The following is a 23,707-nucleotide window of genomic DNA, read 5'->3' on the forward strand; positions in this document are numbered from 1 at the left end:
CTTTCCCTTCACAGTTGAAGGGTAAAAGGATAGGTAGCTGATTCACAATGATTCACAAAAAGAGTATGCTCCCCGAAGTATTCAAACTGGAACTAGGAAAGAACGTCAGTCCCTTTTTGATGGCAAGGCTGTGAAACACTAAAAAGGGTTTCTGACAATGGCCATATTTCCAAAATTCATGTTGAAATAACTAATCTAAGGGCCATAATAATTTTTAGAATCCTTAAAAATATTATGATGTTCCTAGGCAGTTACATACAAAATAGAACACTGTTCTGATGAAAAAATATATAGAAATGTTGCAAAATAAATTAGAACATGTCACCTAAAACTTTTTGAGGTAGTCTAGGAAGTCAAGCTCCTGGTTTTTAAAGTCTATAATTTCCAGCTAAACTATATAACTTCCCATAATTCAGTAAGCCTCACAAAGGACTTTCAACTAGCTAAAACTAGGACGATGACACTTGTAAAAAAAAACAAAAAAAAAGTCAGCACACAGAGATAAATAAGTAAATCACAGAACTATTATGATAGTAGTATTACAAAGCACATTGTTTCCACAAAGAAAGTTGCAAAAATCTGTACCAGTGGGTCATAAAGATTCATGGCCCAGAAAACATTTTGGTAGAGTCTTACAAGAGGAAGCATATCCCTGGAAGAAAAGAAGATCAAGTGCAAAGGAAGAATTGATACTTGTTGATACACCAAGTACTACAAGTATAGTAACTTTTCCCCTTGCCCCATTAGACAAAATGGAGTATACTAAGATTAATACTTTAACATTTTATACACTTTCTATATAGTTGAGAATTTATGAATTGTAAACTGTGAAAAAACATTTAGTATTCAGTCTCTAAGGTGGCTCCTGATGTTTTCTACTTTTTGATATTCATACCCTTAAGTAATTCCTTTTCCTCAAATGTTGGGTAGGTATAGTGACTCACTTCTAATAAATTGAACATAGCAAAATTAATGAGGTGTCACTTTCAAGATTAGGTTATGAAAGGACCATGGCTTCTATCATGGGTACTCTTTCTCACTTTCCCTTAGATTGTTTCCCTGGGGGAATCCAGCTACCAGGTTGTATTGAAGCCCTACCTAGTGGACCATATGACAAGTGACTGAAAACTGACAACAATCGTGTTAGTGAGCTGGAAGCAAAAAACATCGCTGCCTCTCCCTAGGCAAGCCTTTGAATAAGACCATAACCTCTGCTGCTGCCTACACTGGGATCTCATGAACCTGAACCCGAGGGCCCCAGAGAAGTCAAACCTAGATTCCTGATCTCCAGAAATAGTGAGATAATAAATATTAGTTGTTTTAAGCTGCTAAATTGAATTGATTTGCAATACAGCAATAGATAATCCATATACAACTGCACTGTAGTTGTCAGTGATTTGCAAAATACAAAGGAGCATTTTAGTTCTTGTCATCCTGTTCGCTTTACATAATGTTTGGGGAAATTAAAACCAAAGCCATAACAAAACAAAAATCCAAACAAACAAATAAAAATCATGATAAACATTTATTCTTGGAATAATGTATTTTAATGTATTTTAATCTCCACATCTTATTTTATAAAGAAATAAATTATTGCTGTTACGGCCAATGCCCAAGATGAACCACTTGTCATATTCAAATTCTCAGCTCATCCTCCTAGAGGATACCATACCATCCAGTAATCACGCTCCTTGGTTTTTACCCAAAGGACCTGAAAATTTCTTTTGACATAAAAATCTACACAAGACTATTATAGCAGCTTTATTTATCATGGCCAAAACTTGGAAGCCACCAAGATGTTCTTCAGTTGGTGAATAGACAAATAAACTGTGGCACATCTACACAAGGAAACATTATTGTTAAAAAGAAAAAGAAATGAGCTACCAAGGCACGTAAAGACATGGAGAAACAATAAGTGCACATTACTAAATGAAAGAGGTCAATCTGAAAAGGCTACATACTCTATGATTCCAATTATATGACATTCTGGAAAAACAAAACTATGGAGCCAATAAAAATATCAGTGGTTTCCAGGGGTGGGGTGGGGAGAAATGAATAGTTAGAACAAAAAGGATGTTCAAGACAGTGAAAATATTCTGTGTGATACTATAATGGTGGTCATTCTACATTATACATTTGTCCACACCCATAAAATATATAATACCAAGAGTAAACCCTAAGTTAAACTATGGACTTTAGGTGATTATTATGTGTCAGTATAAGTTCATCCTTGGTTAAAAAAAGAAAGTACAATTTTGGTGATTGATGTTGACAATGGGGGATGTTATTTAAGTGCAGGGGCAGAAGATACATGGGGAACCTCTGCATCTCCTTCCCAATTTTGTTGTAAATCTAAAACTCCTCTTAAAAAAAAAAAGCCTTATAAAAGAGGATTATATTTTAGAAATAATAATTAGACATGAATGTAAGATGCTATTATACAACTCAAAAGGATAATTCTAAGTATAGTGGATATCCTAAAAAGTGTATAATGAAGACTATAAAATGCCCAAACTAATTCAAACTATTCAAATGTATAATACCAAAGTATTCAAAATGAAATGTCTACTAATCACTACAAAATAGCTGATAGATAATATATATTTATAAATCAAGAGAGGTTTAGAATATTTTTGCAGAATGTCCAAGGACTGAATGAATAGCCAGATACTTAAAATTGCTCTAAATTCTAGGAGAATAACTACAGTGAGTCTCTTTTTTTAGATAGCTTTATTGAGGTACACTTGATATACAAAGAATTGTATATATTTAATGTGTACAATTTCATGAGTTTGGACAAATGCAAACACTGGCAATATCATCACCAAAATCAAGGTGATAAATACATCAATGCTTTCCAAAGTTTCTTTGCATGTTTTTGTTTTATTTTGTTTTTTGTTTGTTTGTTTGTTTGTTTGTTTGTTTTTTAGATGTTGGGGGTAGGAGTTTATTAATTAATTTATTTATTTTGCTGTGTTGGGTCTTCGTTTCTGGGTGAGGGCTTTCTCTAGTTATGGCAAGCTGGGTCCACTCTTCATCACAGTGCGCGGGCCTCTCACTATCACGGCCTCTCTTGTTGTGGGGCACAGGCTCCAGACGCGTAGGCTCAGTAGTTGTGGCTCACAGGTCTAGTTGCTCCATGGCACGTGGGATCTTCCCAGACCAGGGCTCGAACCCGTGTCCCCTGCATTAACAGGCAGACTCTCAACCACTGCGCCACCAGGGAAGCCCTTATTTTGTTTTTTGTGGTAAAAATATTTAACGTGAGATCAACCTTATTAACATATTTGGATGTGCACAACACTGCATTGTTAACTATAGTCATTATGTGGTACAGCAGGGCTCTAGAATTTAATCTTCTAGCATAACTGAATTTTTACAACCATTGAACAACAATTCCCCATTTCCTCTATTCTCTTTGCTCTTTACAACCACTATTGAATTATATGCTTCTGCAAGTTTGACTATTTTGTAAACCTCATATAGGTGGAATCATACAGTACTTGTCCTTCTGTGACTGACTTGTTTTACTTAGAATAATGTTCTCCAGGTTCACGCATGTCACATATAGTAGAATTCTATTCTTTTTCAGGGTTGAATAATATTCCATTATTATTGAATATATACCAAAACAAACTAGGTATAGAAGGAAGATACCTCAAAATAATAAAAGCATATATGATAAGCTCGGAGCTAATAGCACTCAATGTTAAAAAAATAAAAAGTTTTCTTCAAAGATCCAGAAGAAGACAAGGAGCCCATTCTCACCTACTTCTATTCAACATTGTACTGGAAGTTCTAGCCAAATAAATAAAGAAGAAAAAGTAAAAGGAATACAATGAGAAAGGAAGAAGTAGAATTATCTCTGTTTGCAGATGACATGATCTTATAGGTAGAAAATCCTAGAGACTCCATAAGACAAAAACAAAACCAAATAAACAAATAAAAAACCCTGTTAGAATGAAGAAACAGATTCAGTAAAATTGGCAGTTTGCAAAATCAACACAGAAAAATCAGTTGTGTTGCTATACACTAATGATGAACAATCCATAAAGGAAATTCAGAAAACAATCCTATTTACAATAGCATTGAAAAGAATACAATACTTAGGAATAAACTTAAGGAGATAAAATCACTGTGTACTGAAAACTACAAAACATTGATAAAACAAACTAAATTAAAGGAGACATGAATAATGGAAAGACATCCTGTACTCAAGGATTATAAGGCTTAATATTGTCAAAATGTCCATACTACCCAAAGAAATCTACAAATTTAATGCTATGCTAGTCTAATCACAATTCCAATGGCACTTTTTCACAGAAATAGAAAAATATTATCTTAAAATTTTTATGAAACTACAAAATACCCAACATATATAAAACAATCATGAGAAAAAAGAACAAAACTGAAGGCTTTATACTTCCTGATTTCAAAATATATTACAAAGCTACAGTAATTAAATAGTATGGTACTGGCATAAATATAGACATATAGACCAATAAAACAAGACAAAGAGTTCAGAATTAAACCCATGCATATAAGGTCAATTGGTCTTTCATGAGGGTGCCAAGAGTAAGAATATGGGCAACTGAGTTTCTTCACCAAATAGTACTGGGAAAAGTAGATACATACATGCAAAAAATGAAATTGGATACCTATGTTACTATACACAAAAATCAACTTAAAATGAATTAAAAACTTAGAGGTAAAACCTGAAAATGTAAAATTCCTATAAGAAAACATGGGAAAAAGCCTTCTTGACACTGGTCTTGGCAAAAATTTCTTGAATATGACACAAAGCATAGACAATAAAAGCAAGAGTAGATTAGTGGGACTACATCAAACTAAAACAATCTTCTGAACAGCAAAGGAGACAATCAACAGAATTAAAAGGCAACATATAGGACACATGAAAATATTTGCAAACCATATATCTGATAAGGGCTTAATTTCCAAAATACAGAAGTAACTCCTACAAGTCAATAGCAAAACAAAACAAAGACAATGAATAACCCAATTTTAAAAATGGGCAAAGTATTTGAGCAGACGTATCTCCAGAGAAGATATACCTATAGCCAACAGGTATATGAAAAGATGCTCAACATCATTAATTATCAGGGAAACACAGATTAACACTATAGTGAGAGACCACCTCATATCTGTTAGGCTGGCTATTGTCAAAGAACAAAAGATAAAAAGTGTTGGCAAGGTTGTGGAGAAATTGGAATCTTTGTACACTGTTGGTAGGAATGTAAAATGGTGTAGTAACTATGTAAAACAGTATGTAGGTCCCTCAGAAGATTAAAAATAGAACTACAATATGATCCAGAAATCCCACTTCAGGGTATATATCCCAAAGTATTCAAATTATGATCTCAAAGAGATATCTGTATTCTCCTGTTCATTACAGCATTATTCTCAATGGCCAAGATATGGAAACAACCTGAGTGTCCATTGATAGGCAAATGAATAAAAAGAATGAATAAAGAGCCTGTCTAATAAGATAAAAAAATACCAGCAATTTGGAAAATAAAACTACTGAGTGTGTATGTATGTGTGTGTATATGATATTCTAGTGAGATAGTTATAGGACTACTAAAAGAAGAAATTAGGAAAAACAGAGATATTATGATAAATTGAGATGAACTCAATGAGCATTGGATGTATCTGACAATAAGGATCATTAAATATATAAAAATAGAGTTACTAGGAATTAAATAATTTCAAGGAAACCAAGGTCTTTGGGACCTGGGTTTTTTTTTTAGAGTAGAAAGCATATTCTAAAGAGCCCAGTGTGCATTTAATGCTCAAATATTTTATTAGTATTTGTGTTTAACATAAATATTCACATGTACCTTTGAAACTTTAATCCTAAATATAATACCTTTATGTTCCATCACATTTTTAGGATAATATGATTAACCATGGGAGGAAATATATAAAATTATCCTAAAATAACAAAAGATATCAGACAAAACTTACTCTAAACACTAATTCTAACAAAACAAAAATAAAAAACATGCAACTATCAATCCTGAAGACATATAACATATAGAGTCACCTTTAAGAATTCTGACAACTGAGAGTCAATAGTCCATAAATTACTAGGTATTATCATCTTTGAATAATAATTATAATACACGAACTTTTGTTTACCTGTTATTTTATGAAAACTGGCATTCCCTATAGTAGTAAAAAACACTTGGGAGAAACTTTAAAAGATATGGTTCAAAATGTATTTAGAAATCTTTGATTAATAGTCTAAAGTTTTGCCTTGCTATTCATGATATAATTCAATCACATAGAAAGAATCAGTTTATTATTTAGAAAACAATGCACTCTTATCTAAATAAGATTAACAAAGGTCATAACTCATAGAATCTTAGTATACATGGTAAATGATCTTGTGCCTTTCCATGTTATTTTACTCAGTAATTGCTCTCTCTGGGGAAAAAAAAAAAAAAAAAAGACACTATCTTGGATAATTTTACAGTGCAGTCTAATCAGCATTTCTATAGTTGCCAAAAAATCCTTAGAGTACTCTGCCTGAGCTCAAAAGAAGTTTATATATTGTAGGAGTGTTATCCAATTTTCAAAAGGAGAAAGGAAGACTAAAAAAATAATAATAATAAAATAAAAACAAAACTGAGTTTTTTTTTTTCACATTGAGATTTTTATTTCACACAGACACATATAAGCACACACACATAAACATATGGTATATATACACACAACACATTACTTGACTGTGTGTTTCATAGTATCACCATTTATATATTAGCTTGAGAGAGAGAGAGAGAGATCATGTATTCGTTTCCCAGAAATAAATTTTATAATTAGGTCCATAAGGACAAACACAAATTTAAAACAAGAGACAATTCTTAATTCTCCATGTTAAAATTAAGGGGAGAGATTTTAATTTTTTTCCCAGTTTCCTTTTCTTGGAGTGTCTACTAGAGAAAACTTGTGATGCATATAACTATATATGTGAAATATATATATTTCATAGCTAGAACATATTTATTTATTTTAAAATCTCATAATGCTATAGATATAATCAAAGATCTAGTTGATATAACAAAGGAATTGTTTTTAAAACAATATCTCATAGAATAGGTTATGGATTAAAAAAATAAAAACCCAAATCATTTAACATGTTTTTAAAAATACAGAAATTTATGTTTCACATTATTTAGTAAGTAAAATAGTCATTACATTCCTTAACCCGTATCTCTGCTTTTGTAAAACACAATCATATTTAATAATTATGCTGCCCCAGTACACTCATGGTAAATAATTTGGTTGTCATATACACAAGCTACAACAGAACAGCCCTGGTTATTGTTATGACAGTCATCAACTGTGGAAGGGTATTCTAGCGGAATTGTGTAGCAGTAAAGAATCACTGAAAAAAAATCCTTCATGGCAAAGCGAATTTTTTGTTTGGTTGATGGTTGAAGTAGGTAATGACTTGTAAAATGGCAATACAAAAACACCCCTAAGGACTTCCCTGGTGGCGCAGTGGTTAAGAATCCGCCTGCCAATGCAGGGGACACAGGTTCGATCCCTCATTGAGGAAGATCCCAAATGCTGTGGAGCAACTAAGCCCGTGAGCCACAACTACTGAGCCCGTGTGCCACAACTACTGAAGCCTGTGCACCTAGAGCCTGTGATCCGAAACGAGAAGACACTGCAATGAGAAGCCCGCAAATTGTAACAAAGAGTAGCCCCCACTCACTGCAACTAGAGAAAGCCTGCATGCAGCAATGAAGACCTAATCACCAAAAATAAATAAATAAATAAATTTATAAAAAAAAAAACTCCCCCCAAACCAACTACAGTGTCCACATTTGCACCACTATATATTGTGAGGAGATGGAATATAGCTTGGCAGAGGAGAAAACTACAATCAGCCAGCTGACTTAATGCTGTTAGGTAAGCTTTTTTCCTGCATCCATAAATTTGAGATGTATTTTGGTCTTTATAATAAACAAATATCACCAGGATGTGTTTAGCTCTGGTGGTGTTTTTATATTAAAATATGTTGAGATGTTTTAATCTGAGTTCTGAGTCTCTTTTTTCCTAGTCATGAAAGTTTTCTTTCAAAACGTTTATTTTTTTGTTGTTTTTGTTTTTGAAGGGATATTTACATTCATAATTTTTCTCTCTGTCCTCTCCTACGTATAAAATACTATTGGGCTTATTGTATCAAGATTTTTCTCTTTTCTCTCATTTTTATATCACTGTTTTTATATTATTATTGGTTCTTTCGAGTTTTACTGCTTTCAAGACTGATCTTAATTAAGCGTCTTCAATTTTCTAGAACTCCTAATTTATTTCCTACATCTCCTTTTACACATCATCAGGGTGCCTGTTTTTTTTTTTTCCTTAACTATTTGAACAACAGTGTATCTATATCAGAAACTTACAAGACTTCTTTACCTATTATACTGAAACTATTTTTGTTTCAATTATATTAAAAATGATAATTAGTTTTCTATAAAGAAAATTCATTGCCTATATTTGGTTTATCCTCAGATCTCTGGATATCTGTAAGATTATCTTCTCTTTTATTGCGGTAATGCTCCTAACTTTTCTGGTTTTGTAATACAAAACTTTTTTTTAAAACCTTCTAATCTCATTAATGATATGTAATTATTATTATGACTGTTATATTTTTATGTTTTTTAAATTTGTCTTTTCCCTGTTTATATCTTTGGCTTAAAGAAATTGAATGTTTATGTAGTAATATTGATTGATCATTTTATGTTTAATGTCCTTGTTTCTTTTTAATCTTCCCCTCTTCTAGTGCCATAAGATAATCTCATTTTCTTTAAAAGCATAAATAGTCTATGTCTTTAATCAATTTGGTAAAACTTTATTATGTCAATTTATCTACGTTTTACAAGGATGACCTGTGGTGACAGTGCCTTTCATCTCCTAATATATTTTAATCTGTAACTCCATTTGGACCTATACAAAGTCCTGAAGTATATATTACACAGCTTCCTAAGGACTCCACAAAGTCCACTAGATCTATTTTCCAAACCAAATGGATGTTGATATCTGTTTTATCAGCCCCTCCTCCATTATTTTCCCTTAAGAGTTCTTGATTATTTATGAATATGCACTCTTCCACATGAACTTTTGGATCAGTCTAAATTATTGACTCATTGAGTAAATGTTACTTACCTGTGCCAGCATAATTTCAGGTACTAAGTATACAATAAACAAAACAGACAAAAATCCTCATCCTTACGGAGTGTATATCCTTATGAGAAAGAAAATGGGCAAGATATATGACAAAACTATACAGTATATTATGCTGTGATAATGCTAAAGATGACAGATATAGAATGTTTATTAATCAGCCGTTTCTATGTTGATTAATCACCAAAATATCGCAGTAGCTTACAACAACAAATATTTAATTCTATCTTGCATTATGTAAGAACTATGACTAAGCTACAACTACTAGTTTAGGCTCAATTCCAAGTGAATTTTCATTTCAGAATATGAGCTGAAAAGGCAGTCATTGGGAAGGCAAGATTAGGAACACAGAATGAAACCACTTAAAGGCATTTAAAGTGGCTTATGGCATGTCTTCTCATATTCTGTTAGCAAAACAAAGTCATTGGCAAAGTACAGTTAAAGTAGCAGGGACATATATGCCACCTACAGGAAAGCATGATAAGGGAGGGAAAGAAATAATTGTGAACAAATAATGTAATCCGTTCACTGTCCACTCTCTAGACTCAAATAACTATGTGCCCCTTAGAGGTAAAATCCACTTAGTTGCTCCCTGACACCCCCAAATCTCTTTAAAACATGGCACCAGTCTTGATTTCAAGACCTTTTGATATAATCATGTACAATGTGGCTTTTCTTGTTCCAGAGACCACTGAATTAGGACACATTATTTGCCCACCAAAAATTCAATATATAACCGGGGATGAATAAGGACAAAATTGTTGAAATAAACACCCTGTTTAAAAGGGAAAATATGTCAGTGGCTCATAGCAATTCAGAAATTATTGTCTGCAATCATTATAAGCGTTTCTGTCCTTAAGGCGCTAAGGCTAATTTATTTGTTGAACCCTTTACATTTGCATTTTTTGCCCTAAAAGTCATGAAATTTCTAGTTTCCTCCTCTTCTCTTTAGAAAATACATGATTTTTTTTCTGAGCTGACCTCTTTCTTGTAGTATCTTACCAAATACAGCTAATAAAAATCAACTCATATTATAGACATTCCCTCTTAATATCTCTTCTCCTAAAGCCATAGCTTCATTAGGTACATTTTCTGCCTTCCAACTTATCCTAGGAAAATATTTATCAAAGTAAAACACAGTCACCTTCTAGCATACTATAAGCATTACTTCATACTTTGTTCTTCAAACACAAATCCACATAATTTACTGTTGTTGGTTCCTTGGTCAAATTAACTGGTGAATCCTAAATTCAATGGGAAAATATCTTCTAATCACTGGAAAGCATGGCAGAGACAGGGAGAGAACAATTAAATCTACCAGGGAAGGTAAGAGAGACACCAAGTATTTCAGGATGAGAAGTCAGTAAAATACTATTCCAAACAGAATTCTCTGAGGAAGACAAATGAGAATGAATGCTGTATAATGATTGCAGCCTCTGACACAAACATCTTAAGTAGTTTTCCAATGAGGTTCTCTGAACAATGAATTCATTCTTTTTTTTTAATGTATCTTTATATCATCTTCATTTTAAATGCAATTTAGTGTGCTAAAGATTACTAGAGTAACAGTTTTTCCCCCTTCTCATCAATTTTGAACACAATTCTCTATTGTCATCTGTACTCTGCTTTTGTTGATAATAAGTTCATAGTGAGTTAAATGGTTTTCTCTTTAGTTTTGTAATTCTAAACTTCACCATAACACATCTAGGTGATAGTATTTTTCCACTCTGTTTGGAGCTTCTAATAAATATTTATCTAAGGTTTCATGTCTGTATTTATTCTTGAAAACTCTTAGTCTACTTTTTTTTTGTTTTGAACACTGTCTCACCATTTTCTTTGGTGTCTTCATATGAAAGTCCTATGATTGTACATTGAAGCTTTTTTTCCTTTGGTACATCTCTCTCTCTCTCTCTCTCTCTCTCTCTCTCTCTCTCTCTCTCTAATCTTCACCTTCTCAGATACATTCTGGTTAATTTTCTTCAAACATATCTTACAGTTTACTTACTATGTATTCAGCTGTGTCTAATCTATTCCCCTAATGTCAATGTCTATGTTGCATCTTCTGTTGATTGATAAGTACAGTTTTTCCATTTTTCATTTCAGAGCAAGCCCTGGTTTCATACCAGACACCTAATTCTAGTAACATCTCTACTAAATTCCTGTAATTATATACTTCCTCCTTTCTCCAGGGCTAACAAGCTAAGATGCTAGCTTCCAGTGCCTATATCCTGCCTTATATTCTCTCTGGGCTCTCACAACATCAGCTTGTAAATTTCCCCCTTGAAGTGCAGATTCACTCACAATGCTACAACCACATGAAAATATAAATTAAAATTTATTGAAGGAAAATATAATGACATCAGTATCAGAATGCACATAATTCCCTAAACCCTTATTTGTCCAGAGTATGACATTTAGGCTTCACAGAACTCTACAACAGAGCTCCTGTAGAAAGGAACTCCCACTCCTATAATGTTCTCTATATTTTCAAGGTCAGGAGACAGAGAGCACTTCAGCACCTGGGCAACTGCAAGAGGGGAAGCTCCCTAACTGAAGAGGTGGCTATATTGGAAAGAAGGAGCCTCTGAGTTCTATAGCTGGTGCCAGCTTATAGAGACTAGACTTGTCATATCAAACAAGTCTTCAACTTGTTTTTCCTCATTCCTCTAAATTTAAGCTCCTTTTTAATATTGTTGAGTTGTTGTCAAAATGTTGATTATGTATACACCTACATTTCTTTTTTTTGTAAATATTATGAAGGTTGGTTCACTCTTGGCGACTATATTTTCCATGGAAAAAAATTAGAAAGTGTGTAGAGAGAATGTTTTCTATGAATGAAACGTCTGTTACACCAAATGCCTACTACAGAGTCTATAGCATTTTTGATGCCTTAATTATTTTAAGATAAAATTTCTCCTTATCTGGGAAAGTTAAATATACTGGAACATTTATGATTTAAATGCCTGGATGTGAAGCTTAGACTTGTTGAGAAATGAGGTGGTGCAATGTGTATTATTGAATTTTAGGTATCAAATTGTTTATAGTACATTAGTAGTGTCTTTTTATTTCCTTAGTTTGAATATATGTGAATAATTTCTAAGTGATATTCTACCTCATTAGCAAGTTTTAAAGATACCTCTAAATAGTGCTAATGTTACCTATTTTGGTGTTAAGACTATATAATTTTATGTGACATAGAGATACAGATATTATTTCATGTTTTTTTCTGAATATTCCATGATTTCATATGCCACATGTGATCCTTTTCCAATAATTTCTTAGACTCCATCATAAAATATTAATGATTAGCTGAAATACACTTAAGAAAGGAAGACTTCATGGGAATAATAAAAGAGAATTTGGTTCATTGAAGCTTGTACCTTTTATTTTTTTAATTTTTTTTTTATTTTGCGGTACGCGGGCCTCTCACTGTTGTGGCCTCTCCCATTGCGGAGCACAGGCTCCGGACGCGCAGGCTCAGCGGCCCTGGCTCACGGGCCCAGCCGCTCCGTGGCATGTGGGATCTTCCCAGACCGGGGCACGAGCCCATGTCCCCTGCATCGGCAGGTGGACTCCCAACCACTGCACCACCAGGAAAGCCCTTGAAATTTAATTATACTTCATGGCTTAATAATGTGGACTTATCTATGATTTATAATTTTCTTTCAAACATATTTTCTTCATGGAGCAAAAGCCACATAAAAGAACGAGGTCACATAATCTTATCCTTAGAATCGATATTTTAAAGTGGCTTTACCTAACTATGAATTAGTCCTGCATTTCTTTAACAATGGTCTTTTAACAATAGTAGTTTGACAGAGTATTTAAATTTGACTAATTTAATCATTCATTTAGTAGTCATTTATCCAGGGCTGGGCAACGATCTGAATATTTAAGGTTACAAAGACAAATCAAGCATCATTCTTACTTAGAGGGACTCACAGTAGGGGAGATATGCACCTATGGAAATAAATATAGCATAAACGTTCATGGGAAAGTGCTATGTAACAGGAAATGAGGGTTAATTAACTCTCTGCTAATTCTGCAACAGAGGTCAGAGAAACTTGTAAGTGAGCTTTTAAACAAAGGAATGTGAATGTGGAAAAATTCTGGGCTGATTTAAGGATGTGCAAACTGTTATATTTTCAGAACAGGCAGTATTCCATCATGTATGGAGTGTACTGAGAATGATGCTGGGAGGTAAGGCTGGGGACGGCCTTTCATACTGACTTGTGGAGAGTCTTTATTGACATCCCACGCTGTCTGCTTCGTTACAGTTTTTAAACAGTATGTGTAAGTAGGACAGCTCCCCTACAGAAATTTTATGATAATTAATGGTTATTCTATAAAATGTCATCCACAGTTTCTGCCACATTAGAAATACTCAAATATGTTTCTTTCCCTTTCTGAGGGTGTCATAAACACCATTTCATTCTGAGCTCACAGAACTGACACTCTCTCCCCTTGAATTGCCTGATAGTTTGTGCTCTGTATTCACAAGGTTCATATTCTACTTTGAGATCAGACTTTATTATATTAGCCGTACCCTGTGGTTGGATGGCATATTTGTGTATGTGAAAAGTGTTCATTCCTAACCTGCAGGATTTTTTTTTAATTTCAGTAACAAAGCGTGCATTTTTGACTATTTTGCAAGAGTAGAATGCCCATATCAAAATGTATTATGAATATCTCCATGAACTCCTTAGTAATACATAACTACTTCAGCAAATGCAGGATATCATTCCTTAGTACCACTATCTCATTTTTAGTATCCAACTGAAATGGATATCTAACACAATGACAATTATCTGCCAGGCTCAGGAGACCACAGATGGAGTGATTTCTTTAGTCTTGTGTATAAAAGGAAGACCATACAAAACAAAATATTCCCATTTAAGATAATAGTAACATGATATTATATGTTCAAGTATAGTTGACCCTTGAACAACATGGAGGTTAGGAGCATCCAACCTCTATGCTGTCCAAAAATGCGTATAACTTATAGTTGGCCCTTTGTATCCAGGTTCCTCAGTATCTGCAGATACAACCAACCACAGATCTGATCATGTATTCTTGTAGTACTTACTACTGAGAAAAATCCATGTAAAAGTGGACGCTTGTAGCTCAAATCTGTGTTGTTCAAAGGTCAACTGTATTTCAATCTGTTTTACATAAATGAATAGTGATAAGTGCAAATCAGAAGAAACAGGTACGTACTTTGAGGAAACCATGGGGGGTTGTCATTGACATCTGTCAGGGTGATGTTGACCGTGGTGGATCCCGACAGCCCTCCAACTTGCCCAGCCATGTCTTTGGCTTGAATAACCACTGAGTAATGTTCTCTGGCTTCTCTGTCCATATTATGTAAGGCAGTTCTAATAACTCCTGTAATACATATTTTAAACAAAACAGTATGGATTATACATTAAATGAGAAGCAACATAGGTATCTCTCTCTTTTTTCTTTTTTCTTTTAAGAAAAGTAGTTTTAACTGAAATGCTTTTGAGAGAAAACCAGGCTTCTGAGACAAACAGTACCTTGACAATGTTATTAAAACTGTCTCATCGAAATATTTATTTATAACCATGCATCCCAAACCAATCTATTAGAGGCAAATGAAGATACCCATCTCTTGGCGGTCCTTGGGGTCACTGGCCTCTAGAGGGCAGCCCTGCAGTCCCTGCTCTTTCCTTCTGTTGGTGGCCTGAATATTTTACAACTCATTCTCCTCACAAGCATCAGCTAAGATGTTTTGAGCAGAGGTTAATTTTTCTCCTTACAGAACAATTTACATAGTTTTCTGACAGGGTTATCAAAGTTTGATGATGAAAAACAATGGCGGAGTGTAGACACTTGAACAAAGATTACAGGCAGGAGGCATTTTAACATTTATCAAGACTAAGAAACTGACTTTTTGTCAGGAAATACTACAATAAGAACTAGATCTAAGTATACAAGCAAAATACAGTGATGAGATTGGTTCCAAAACTTGCATGTAAAAGTCACATTCTTTGTCTTGTAGTACCAAAAAAGACATTTAATGCACTTTCTCATTAATTAATACTGGATTCAATAAAGAGATACAAAATGTTATATATCCATATGTAGTTCTGTGTAGGCAAACACACACACGCACACATAAATTAGATAGATTTGTCAATAAAGCCTTATATTTAGAAACTGGAACACATTTTCTAGCAGGTCAAGTTTATGCAAGGACTATCAAATATGTCTTAAAATAAAAAATTGTCCTCATATACATGAGCCATATTAAACATAAGCATATAAATATATAAGCATACATGTGTTTATATTTATATTTTATATTCATATAAATGTACAATATAAATATATTTGTTACTCCAAACATAGGTCACCATTTAACAACCACCTTTTTACTTTTATTCAAAATAGTTGGATCATGTCACTTTTTAGAAAGACACCAATGGCTTCAATCAAACTCACACTTGATTAGTTAGCAGCACAATTCATGGGACAGTGCCATTTATAATGACTGCCAACTATAGAGCTTAACAAACACTTTTACAGACAATATATTGATATAATAGGAGAAAATGGGTTTGTATATCCAAGTGGAAAAGATAGTCTTTTAAAAGTGGAAAGGATTAGTCAATCAGTTGTTTTGAATATAGAACACTTAACCACTTCCTTTTTTTTTTTTTCACTGAATTGATTGCACATGCAATGCTCTGAAAGGCGAGCCACAGGCCCCAGGAAAAGAGATCCCCCTACTTTCAAAACTTGTGAGCATATAATTGAGGGAATTTAGGAGAACTTTCCTGAAGCTAAATAGGAATGAAAATTATTCTTATCAAAAGAAATTACAATAATATGATAATAAATTATTCATCTAATTCATGCATATGAAAAAGCCTCAAGCATCCTTACTAAATAGAACATTTTATCACATATGGTAATTATATAAGAAAAAATTAAATTGATGCAGAAAGGAACAAGTTAAGAATTTATGAAACTATTTAATGAAAGAAATGTATACTCTCTGATATTTGAAAAAGAATGCCATTCTAAAAAGAATACACTAGAAATGGGACTTGCCTCTGATGTGCAGAAGTATAAGATTACTGTCCAGGATGTTTTACAATGAAATCATTACAATGATATTTGCAGAATATACATATGTGAAAATAAAATCTGTCATTAAAAAAGTGAATGATAGATATTTTTATGCAATTTGAATGTTATTCATTTCAGAGGATCAGAGAAGAGGAATTAGCACAACCCCTGTTTTACAGCATGGACTTTAATAATTTCATTGCAATAGCCATTATCTCCCTTCTTTTATAATACTGCTACTCTGACATGAAATGGGAAGAAATTTGTCAGCTAAATTTGCTTATGGAAAGAAAAGAGCATATCCAGAAGTGACACATCTTTCTCAGAAACGATTGTTTAAGGGTTCATTTAAACTCTCTGTTCTCTTGAGAAAGGCTCAGTTGCATGTGCTTAGCTATGACCTCCCCTGAGGGCACATAGGTAACTGGGGAATGTTCAGGCAAATTGCCATAGCAACATGATCCCTGTATACAATAATCTTATTCAAACATGTGGCCCAGATGCTTGTAAGTAGGGTAGCCTAGAACACAGCTGATGCACAGTAACATATTTTTTCCTCTTAAGTAGACTTTATTTTCTAGAGCAGTTTTAGGTCCATAGTAAAATTAAGAAAGTACAGAGAGTTACCATGTACCCTTTTCCTCCTGACACACACAGCCTCCCCAGCTAGCACCATTCTGTATTAAAATGATGCATTTGTTACAGGTGATGAGCCTACATTGACACGTTTTCACTCAAAGTACGTAATTTACATTAGGGATCACTCGGTGTTGTACATTCTATGGGTTTGGACACATGTATAATGATTTGTATCCATCATTCTAGTGTTGCACAGAATAAGTTAACTGCCCTAAAAATCCTCTCTGTCCCACCTATTCACCCTCCCTCCCCTCAACCTTGGCAACCACTGATCTTTTTACTGTTTCCACATTTTGCCTTTTCCAAAAAGCCATATAACTGTATTCATACAGTGTGCAATTCTTTGCAGATTGGCTTCTTCAATTAGTAAAAGGCATTTAAGGATCCTCCACGTCTTATCATGGCTTGATAGCTCATTTCTTTTTAGTGCTGAATAATATTCCTCTATTTGGATGTGCCACTGTTTATTCATTCACCTACTGAAGGACATCTTGGTAGCTTTCAAGGTTTGGTGATTATGAATAAAACTGCTATAAACATCTGTGTGCAGGTTTTTGTGTGGACATAAGTTTTCATCTCCTTGATGTAAATATCAAGGAGTGTGATCGCTGGATCTTATGTTAGGAGTCTGTTTAGTTTTGTAAGAAACTGCCAAATTGTATTCCAAAGTGGCTGTACCATTTTGCATCCCCACCAACAATGAATGAATTTCTGTTGCTTCACATTTTTGCCAGGTTTTGGTGTTGTCAGTGTTCAGACTATCACCATTGTATTAGGTGTATAATGGTATCTCACTGATGTTTTAACTTGCATTTCCTTAATGGCATATGATGAAAATTGTTTTATATGTTTATGTCCATATGTATGTCTTCTTTGGTGAGGTATGTTAAGGTCTTTTGTCCATTGTTTAAAATCAGGTTATTTGTTTTCTTATTGTTGAGTTTTAAGAGTTATTTGTATATTTTAGATAACAGTCCCCTATTAATAAGCCTTTTGCAAATACTGCCTCTCAGGCTATTACTTGTCTTCTCATTTTTTTGACAGTGTCTTTCACAGTTTAGAAGTTTTCAATTACTTTGAAATCCATATTATAAATTATTTCTTTCATCAATCACAACTTTGATGTTATACCTAAAGTCACAGCCTAAGATACCTAATGTCATCTAGATTTTCTTCTATGTTACCTTCTAGGAATTTTATAGTTTTATATTTAGGTCTGTGACACATTTTGAGTGACTTTAAGCTAAGAGTGTAATATCTGTGTCATTTTTTTGACATGTTGTTGTCAATCTGCTCTAGCACCATTTGTGGAAATAACAAATTTTTCTCCATTGTATAATATTTACTTCTTTGTCAAAGGTCAGTTGACTACATGCATGAGAAACAATTTCTGGGCTCTCTAATCTGTTCCATTGGTATACCTGTCTATTCTTTCATCAATACTACACAGCCTTGATTACTATAGCTTTATAGTAAGTCTTGAAGTAGGGTACTGTCAGTCTTCCTAATTTGTTCTTCTCCTTTAATATTGTGTTGGCTATTCTGGGTCTTTTGCCTCTACATACAAACTTTAAAACAAGTTTTTCAATGCCTACAAAATAACTTTTGGGGATTTTGATTGGTATTCCATTGATAAAGTTGAGAAGAACTGACAATATTGAGTTTTACCTACCCATGGACATAAAATATATTTCATTTTTTTAATAATACTTCTTGTTTCTTTCATGAGAGTTTTGTAGTTTTCCTTATATCAGTTTCATACCTTTTTTGTTAGATTGTACCCAAGTAATTCTTTTAGGAGAAGCTAACCTAAATCATATTGTGTTTTTAAATCAAAGTCAACTTGTTCATTGCTGGCATATAGGAAAGAGATTGACTTTTATATATTAACCTTGTTTCCTGAAACCTTGCTCTCTCAAGACTGCATCCTTGAAAATAACTCCCACTGTGGGAAATGTGGGCAGAACACACATTCCAAGGTCAGAGAAGGGGATGCGGAACCTCTGGTTGCCTGGGTCCAGCTTGCTGGTCAACTGGCATTCACATCCTCTGGATGACCTCCCCCAATATCCCTAACAACTACTACAGGTGATTCCAGTGTAAGTGGGTCAAAACTATGTTTTGAAAAGCCACAATTAGAAAGACAAAGTTCTGCCATTATGTATTCATACATTTCTTCCCTTTTTATTGCCATCTTGTCATGTCAATAAAAGCATGTATGAGGATATACACATGCGCACAGACAACAAACAATATGCAACAGTGATATACATTTTTCAAAATTGTGAAGCCTAAACTCATGTACAAGACTAGGATAAACTATATTTACACAGTCCAAATAAGAATTGATGTTTTGTTTTTTTTTTGTTTGGCTGTTCTACCATGTACCCACGGACCCAGTAATTGTAATATAACTTATTTTTGTCTTCCAAATAAACATAATAAGGACTTACCACATGGCCTTTTTATTAAGTAAATTTGTGAAGAAAACAACTCAGAGCAGCTAAATTAATCACCATAAATTATTGCGTTGTTTGTTTGTTTAAAAACAAAGAAAACTCTCCTCTTTTCAGTAAATGCTAGGTAACTGGTAATGGCATATTCTGAATATTTGATATCTTCACTAGCAATGTTTACTTCAAAAATTTTAACAGGAATTGTTCCTCTTATTCTCCTGTGATGCAGGGTTGAATCAACAAGATGTCCTTACCCTTGTAGCATTTTGTTTTGTTTCTTATTACTTTCCTTTTAAACAATTGTAGATGCCTCGCTGCCTGCAAATTACCTTCTGACTACTGCTTCCCAATCACGTTGCTATGTAGGGGCCTGTAACTGGGAATGACTCTCTGCTCAATACAGGCTCATAACATTGAAACTCGTCTGTGGTCATAAACATTACTCAATGAACCTGACTCACTAACCCACTTTGTGTTTTTGCTTCCTGACTGATGATATTCATATAGAGCAATAGACCCTCCAAAAATTTTTCTTGTACTTTACCCACTAAAAAGTATTTAAGATGGAAATATATAAATCTAGTTGATTAGATAATACCACAGAAGACTTCAAAATAAAACCCCTAAAAGTTTGGAACAAATAAACAAGCATGACATTCAAATTCCTACAGAAACCTTCAAGGTACATATATGCATTTATAAGAGGAACTGGTAAATTTTCTTCCAGGTTTTAACTACACGTACTCATTTTGGCTTAATTGCTTGTTTTGCCTCTGAATTTGTTCAATTGTTCATTCATTCATTTAAAGTCTATTATGTTTATATCTGTTATTAAGGTTTCAATGTTATCTACAACTTCCAAAGACCAGTCTTTCTAGTCAATATATTTAATAACCACACTGATAAAATCATAGGTTTGCCAGGGCATTTGTGAAGGCCAAATATTCTATAGACTTGCAGGCTTTCAGCTTAACTACTCCGGTCAGCAAAAATGTACTGAGACAGCACTGTAGGGAGAAAAATAAATAATGAACTTCAAAAAAGGCTTATCTGGGTGATGAAATTCCAATGGTGATGAAGATGATGATGATGATGATAGAACTACTGACAGTTATTAAGTATTTGTTAAGCATAGTGAGGAATATTTATGTTAAATCACTAAATTCTCACACTAAGTCCTCACATCAACTGACTATGGATGCTATTCATATTATCCCCTTTTTGTATCAAAGAGGGATTGCAAGAACAGAACGGTTAAGAAAAGGGCCCAAGGACAGATAGGTATCATACAGTCAGTATTTAATCCATGCAATTAGAATTCACAGCCTGCTGTCACAATCACTACTTCTGAGCTTCTGATTCCTTGTGAGTAAATCAAGGAGAATACTGCAAAAGAGTCTGAAGTAGATTTGGGGAGAATGTCTGCATCTTAATAACGTGGTATCAGAAGAAATCTCTGTTTTTCTTGGCCAGTTTGGGTCCTAATAGCACTGGAATCAAAGTTCTGATTATAATCAAGGAGATGTCAGGAAAACGGTGGATACAATGGGTAACCAAATGATCTGACTCCAAAAAATGAGGTTTCAGCCTTTTGTTCAACAGGAGAAAGAGTGAGAAACTTAGAAACCTAAGATTCATCTTGCTGCAAGTGGCCATTACCTGTTTATGGTCTTTTTGCAGGGTATCAAATACCAGTACCATTAACTGTGGCTGGCCTATGATTGCTTTGACCAATACAGTACAGTAGAAGTGATAGTATGACGATTTCTGCCCTGGATTTAAGAGGATTGGAAGCTTCTACCTTGGTATGTATGAACTCTGAGCCTTCAGATAAGTAGCCTAACTATCCTGCTAGAGACCACATAGAGAGGCTGTGAGATGGAAAGGGCTAGGGATGCATCTGAGCCCAGTTCCCCAGCTCTTCCCACTGAAGCACTAGGCATATGAGTGAACTCATCTTTGAATGAGTGCAGGTGCCAGCTGAGTGCTACCAAGTAACACAGTCAGTGTCGCGTGGATCAAGAAATTCCCCAGATAACTCCTGCTCAACTTCTTGACTTCCAAAATCACTGTTGTTTTGAAAGCTCTGAGTTGGGGTAGTTTGCAATGGCATTCAAATTTGGAATACACACACAGACACACACATAGAAATTTGTAAACATACATATATACATATACCTATGCATACACATACACACATATATACACACATATACATACATACATACACACATATGTACAAACACACACACATATATTCCTCACAGGGAAATAAATGATGGTTGGCTTTTTAGATCTACCCTTAACACCATTAACCCAAGACGAGGTATTCCCTAAATACTATATTCTCTTCTCTCTCCCTTACCCTCTCCCTTTCTCTCTCTTTCCTTCCCCTCCTTCTCTTCCTCCCACCCCACCCTTCTCTCCAGAGCTGGAGTGCATGTACGCATACTATACACAAAAGCCTATGTCTAAAGTACTACAGCTATGGTACATGTATACGTATTTCATGAGTTCAGGTAAACATAGTATTTGGAAGATAAAGAGAAGAGGGAAAATAAAATTGACCTTCATATAACTGATGTGTAATGAACACAGGGAATAAAACTTCCTGTAAACCCTGAAATTATTAAGATTATTATCATCTGGTAATTTGTACTCTATGGGAGTAATAAATTATATGTGATATTTTTAATTAAGAGAATTATATATAAATGTAATTTCAAATATTTATAATATCAGATAAAATATTTTATTACAAGATACTGAATCCAGATATACTCTAACTTAAATATAAATGTATTGTCGTGGAAAATAATAATGAAATAATAAGAAAGAAATTTAGAAATCTGGAAGTAGTCAAGTATAATTTTCCCAAAATAGCTTATTCATGTGGTTTATTAAAAATTTAGGGGCTAAAAACACAAACACAAAAAGGAATACTAAATTTATTATGTAGATATTCCTTGTTTAAATATTGATATATTTTTCTATTACTGTTTATTTTTTTCTACAATTTATTTTTTTTTCTCTTTTGTTTTTCTCATATGATGGTTAAAATGAATTTAAAAAGGTAAAATGCTTTATATAGGATTTTTTGGGTCACAGATGCTATTTAAGAAATGGTACTTAATATGATTATATCAAAAAACTTTGAAATATTTGTTTTTGAGACAACTATACTTAAAGGCATTTAATTAAGGAAAGTACTAAAACACTGCTTTATAAAATATACATATACAAATGACCAACCAGTTCTATTAGTAATGGTCTAGTTGACAACATAGACCTGTAAGTAACTCAAAATTGACAATTCCTCCTGTAATGCCAATTTACCTATTGTGTCATCTGCTTTTTAAAATTTTCAAAGAAAGTTTTATTTTTTCATTTAGAGAATGATTTTATTTTATGATGCATTTTATCATAATCTAATAATCTAGGAAGACATTACCATTTGCAATAAGCTGTATATCACTATATGCATGCTATACCTATGGATATATATGCATATATATTATCTACACCTTATACATATTACATACAGCAAATAGCAGTACTAAACAAACTCATGTGTCCAATCTATAAAATTAGCCTTGAGGTTTCAAGGGTATGCATATAATATGAGTTGTATTTTCTTTGGCACATAATTTATGGTTGAATCCTGAAGGCACCTATGTAGAACTCAAGAGACTATTAAGTGTCTTAGAATAAGAATTAGAATGGGGCCAGGATGATTGTAGTACATTCAAGGAGCAACATAAAAAAGTGCAAATATAATTGAAAAGTATGGTAAAGTTGTCTTTAGGCTTTCAAGAATGCTCATACATTCTTACTGCCTTTGATCTTTTAAAGATGTCTAAAGTGAAAATATCAATGAGGTATCACCTCATGCCAGTCAGAATGGCCATTGTCAAAAAACCTACAGGGCTTCCCTGGTGGTGCAGTGGTTGAGAGTCTGCCTGCCGATGCAGGGACGCAGGTTCGTGCCCTGGTCCAGGAAGATCCCACATGCCGCAGAGCGGCTCGACCCGTGAGCCATGGCCGCTGAGCCTGTGCGTCTGGAGCCTGTGCTCCGCAACGGGAGAGGCCACAACAGTGAGAGGCCCGCGTACCTCAAAAAAGAAAAAAAAAAAAAAAAACCTACAAATAGGGACTTCCGTGGTGGTGTAGTGGTTAAGAATCTGCCTGCCAATGCAAGGGACACGGGTTCGAGCCCTGGTCCAGGAAGATCCCACATGCCACAGAGCAACTAAGCCCATGAGCCACAACTACTGAGCCTGCTCTCTAGAGCCCAAGAGCCACAG

At 34.1% G+C, this 23,707-nt stretch overlaps 1 protein-coding gene across 1 annotated transcript in view; it reads right to left on the reverse strand.

Annotated features, from left to right (window-relative positions):
* CDH18 (cadherin 18) overlaps window positions 1-23,707 on the reverse strand; it is a gene marked incomplete at its 3' end in the record, with an annotated part of 264,813 nt that overhangs the window by 37,985 nt on the left and 203,121 nt on the right. The window contains exon 4 of the mRNA XM_007454264.1: window positions 14,431-14,598. Within this exon, the coding sequence (XP_007454326.1) occupies window positions 14,431-14,598 (168 nt within the window). The remainder of the gene's footprint in view (window positions 1-14,430; window positions 14,599-23,707) is intronic.

This window comes from Lipotes vexillifer, unplaced genomic scaffold (assembly GCF_000442215.2).
Source record: "Lipotes vexillifer unplaced genomic scaffold, Lipotes_vexillifer_v1.1 scaffold271, whole genome shotgun sequence".
NCBI classification, from domain to species: domain Eukaryota; kingdom Metazoa; phylum Chordata; class Mammalia; order Artiodactyla; family Lipotidae; genus Lipotes; species Lipotes vexillifer.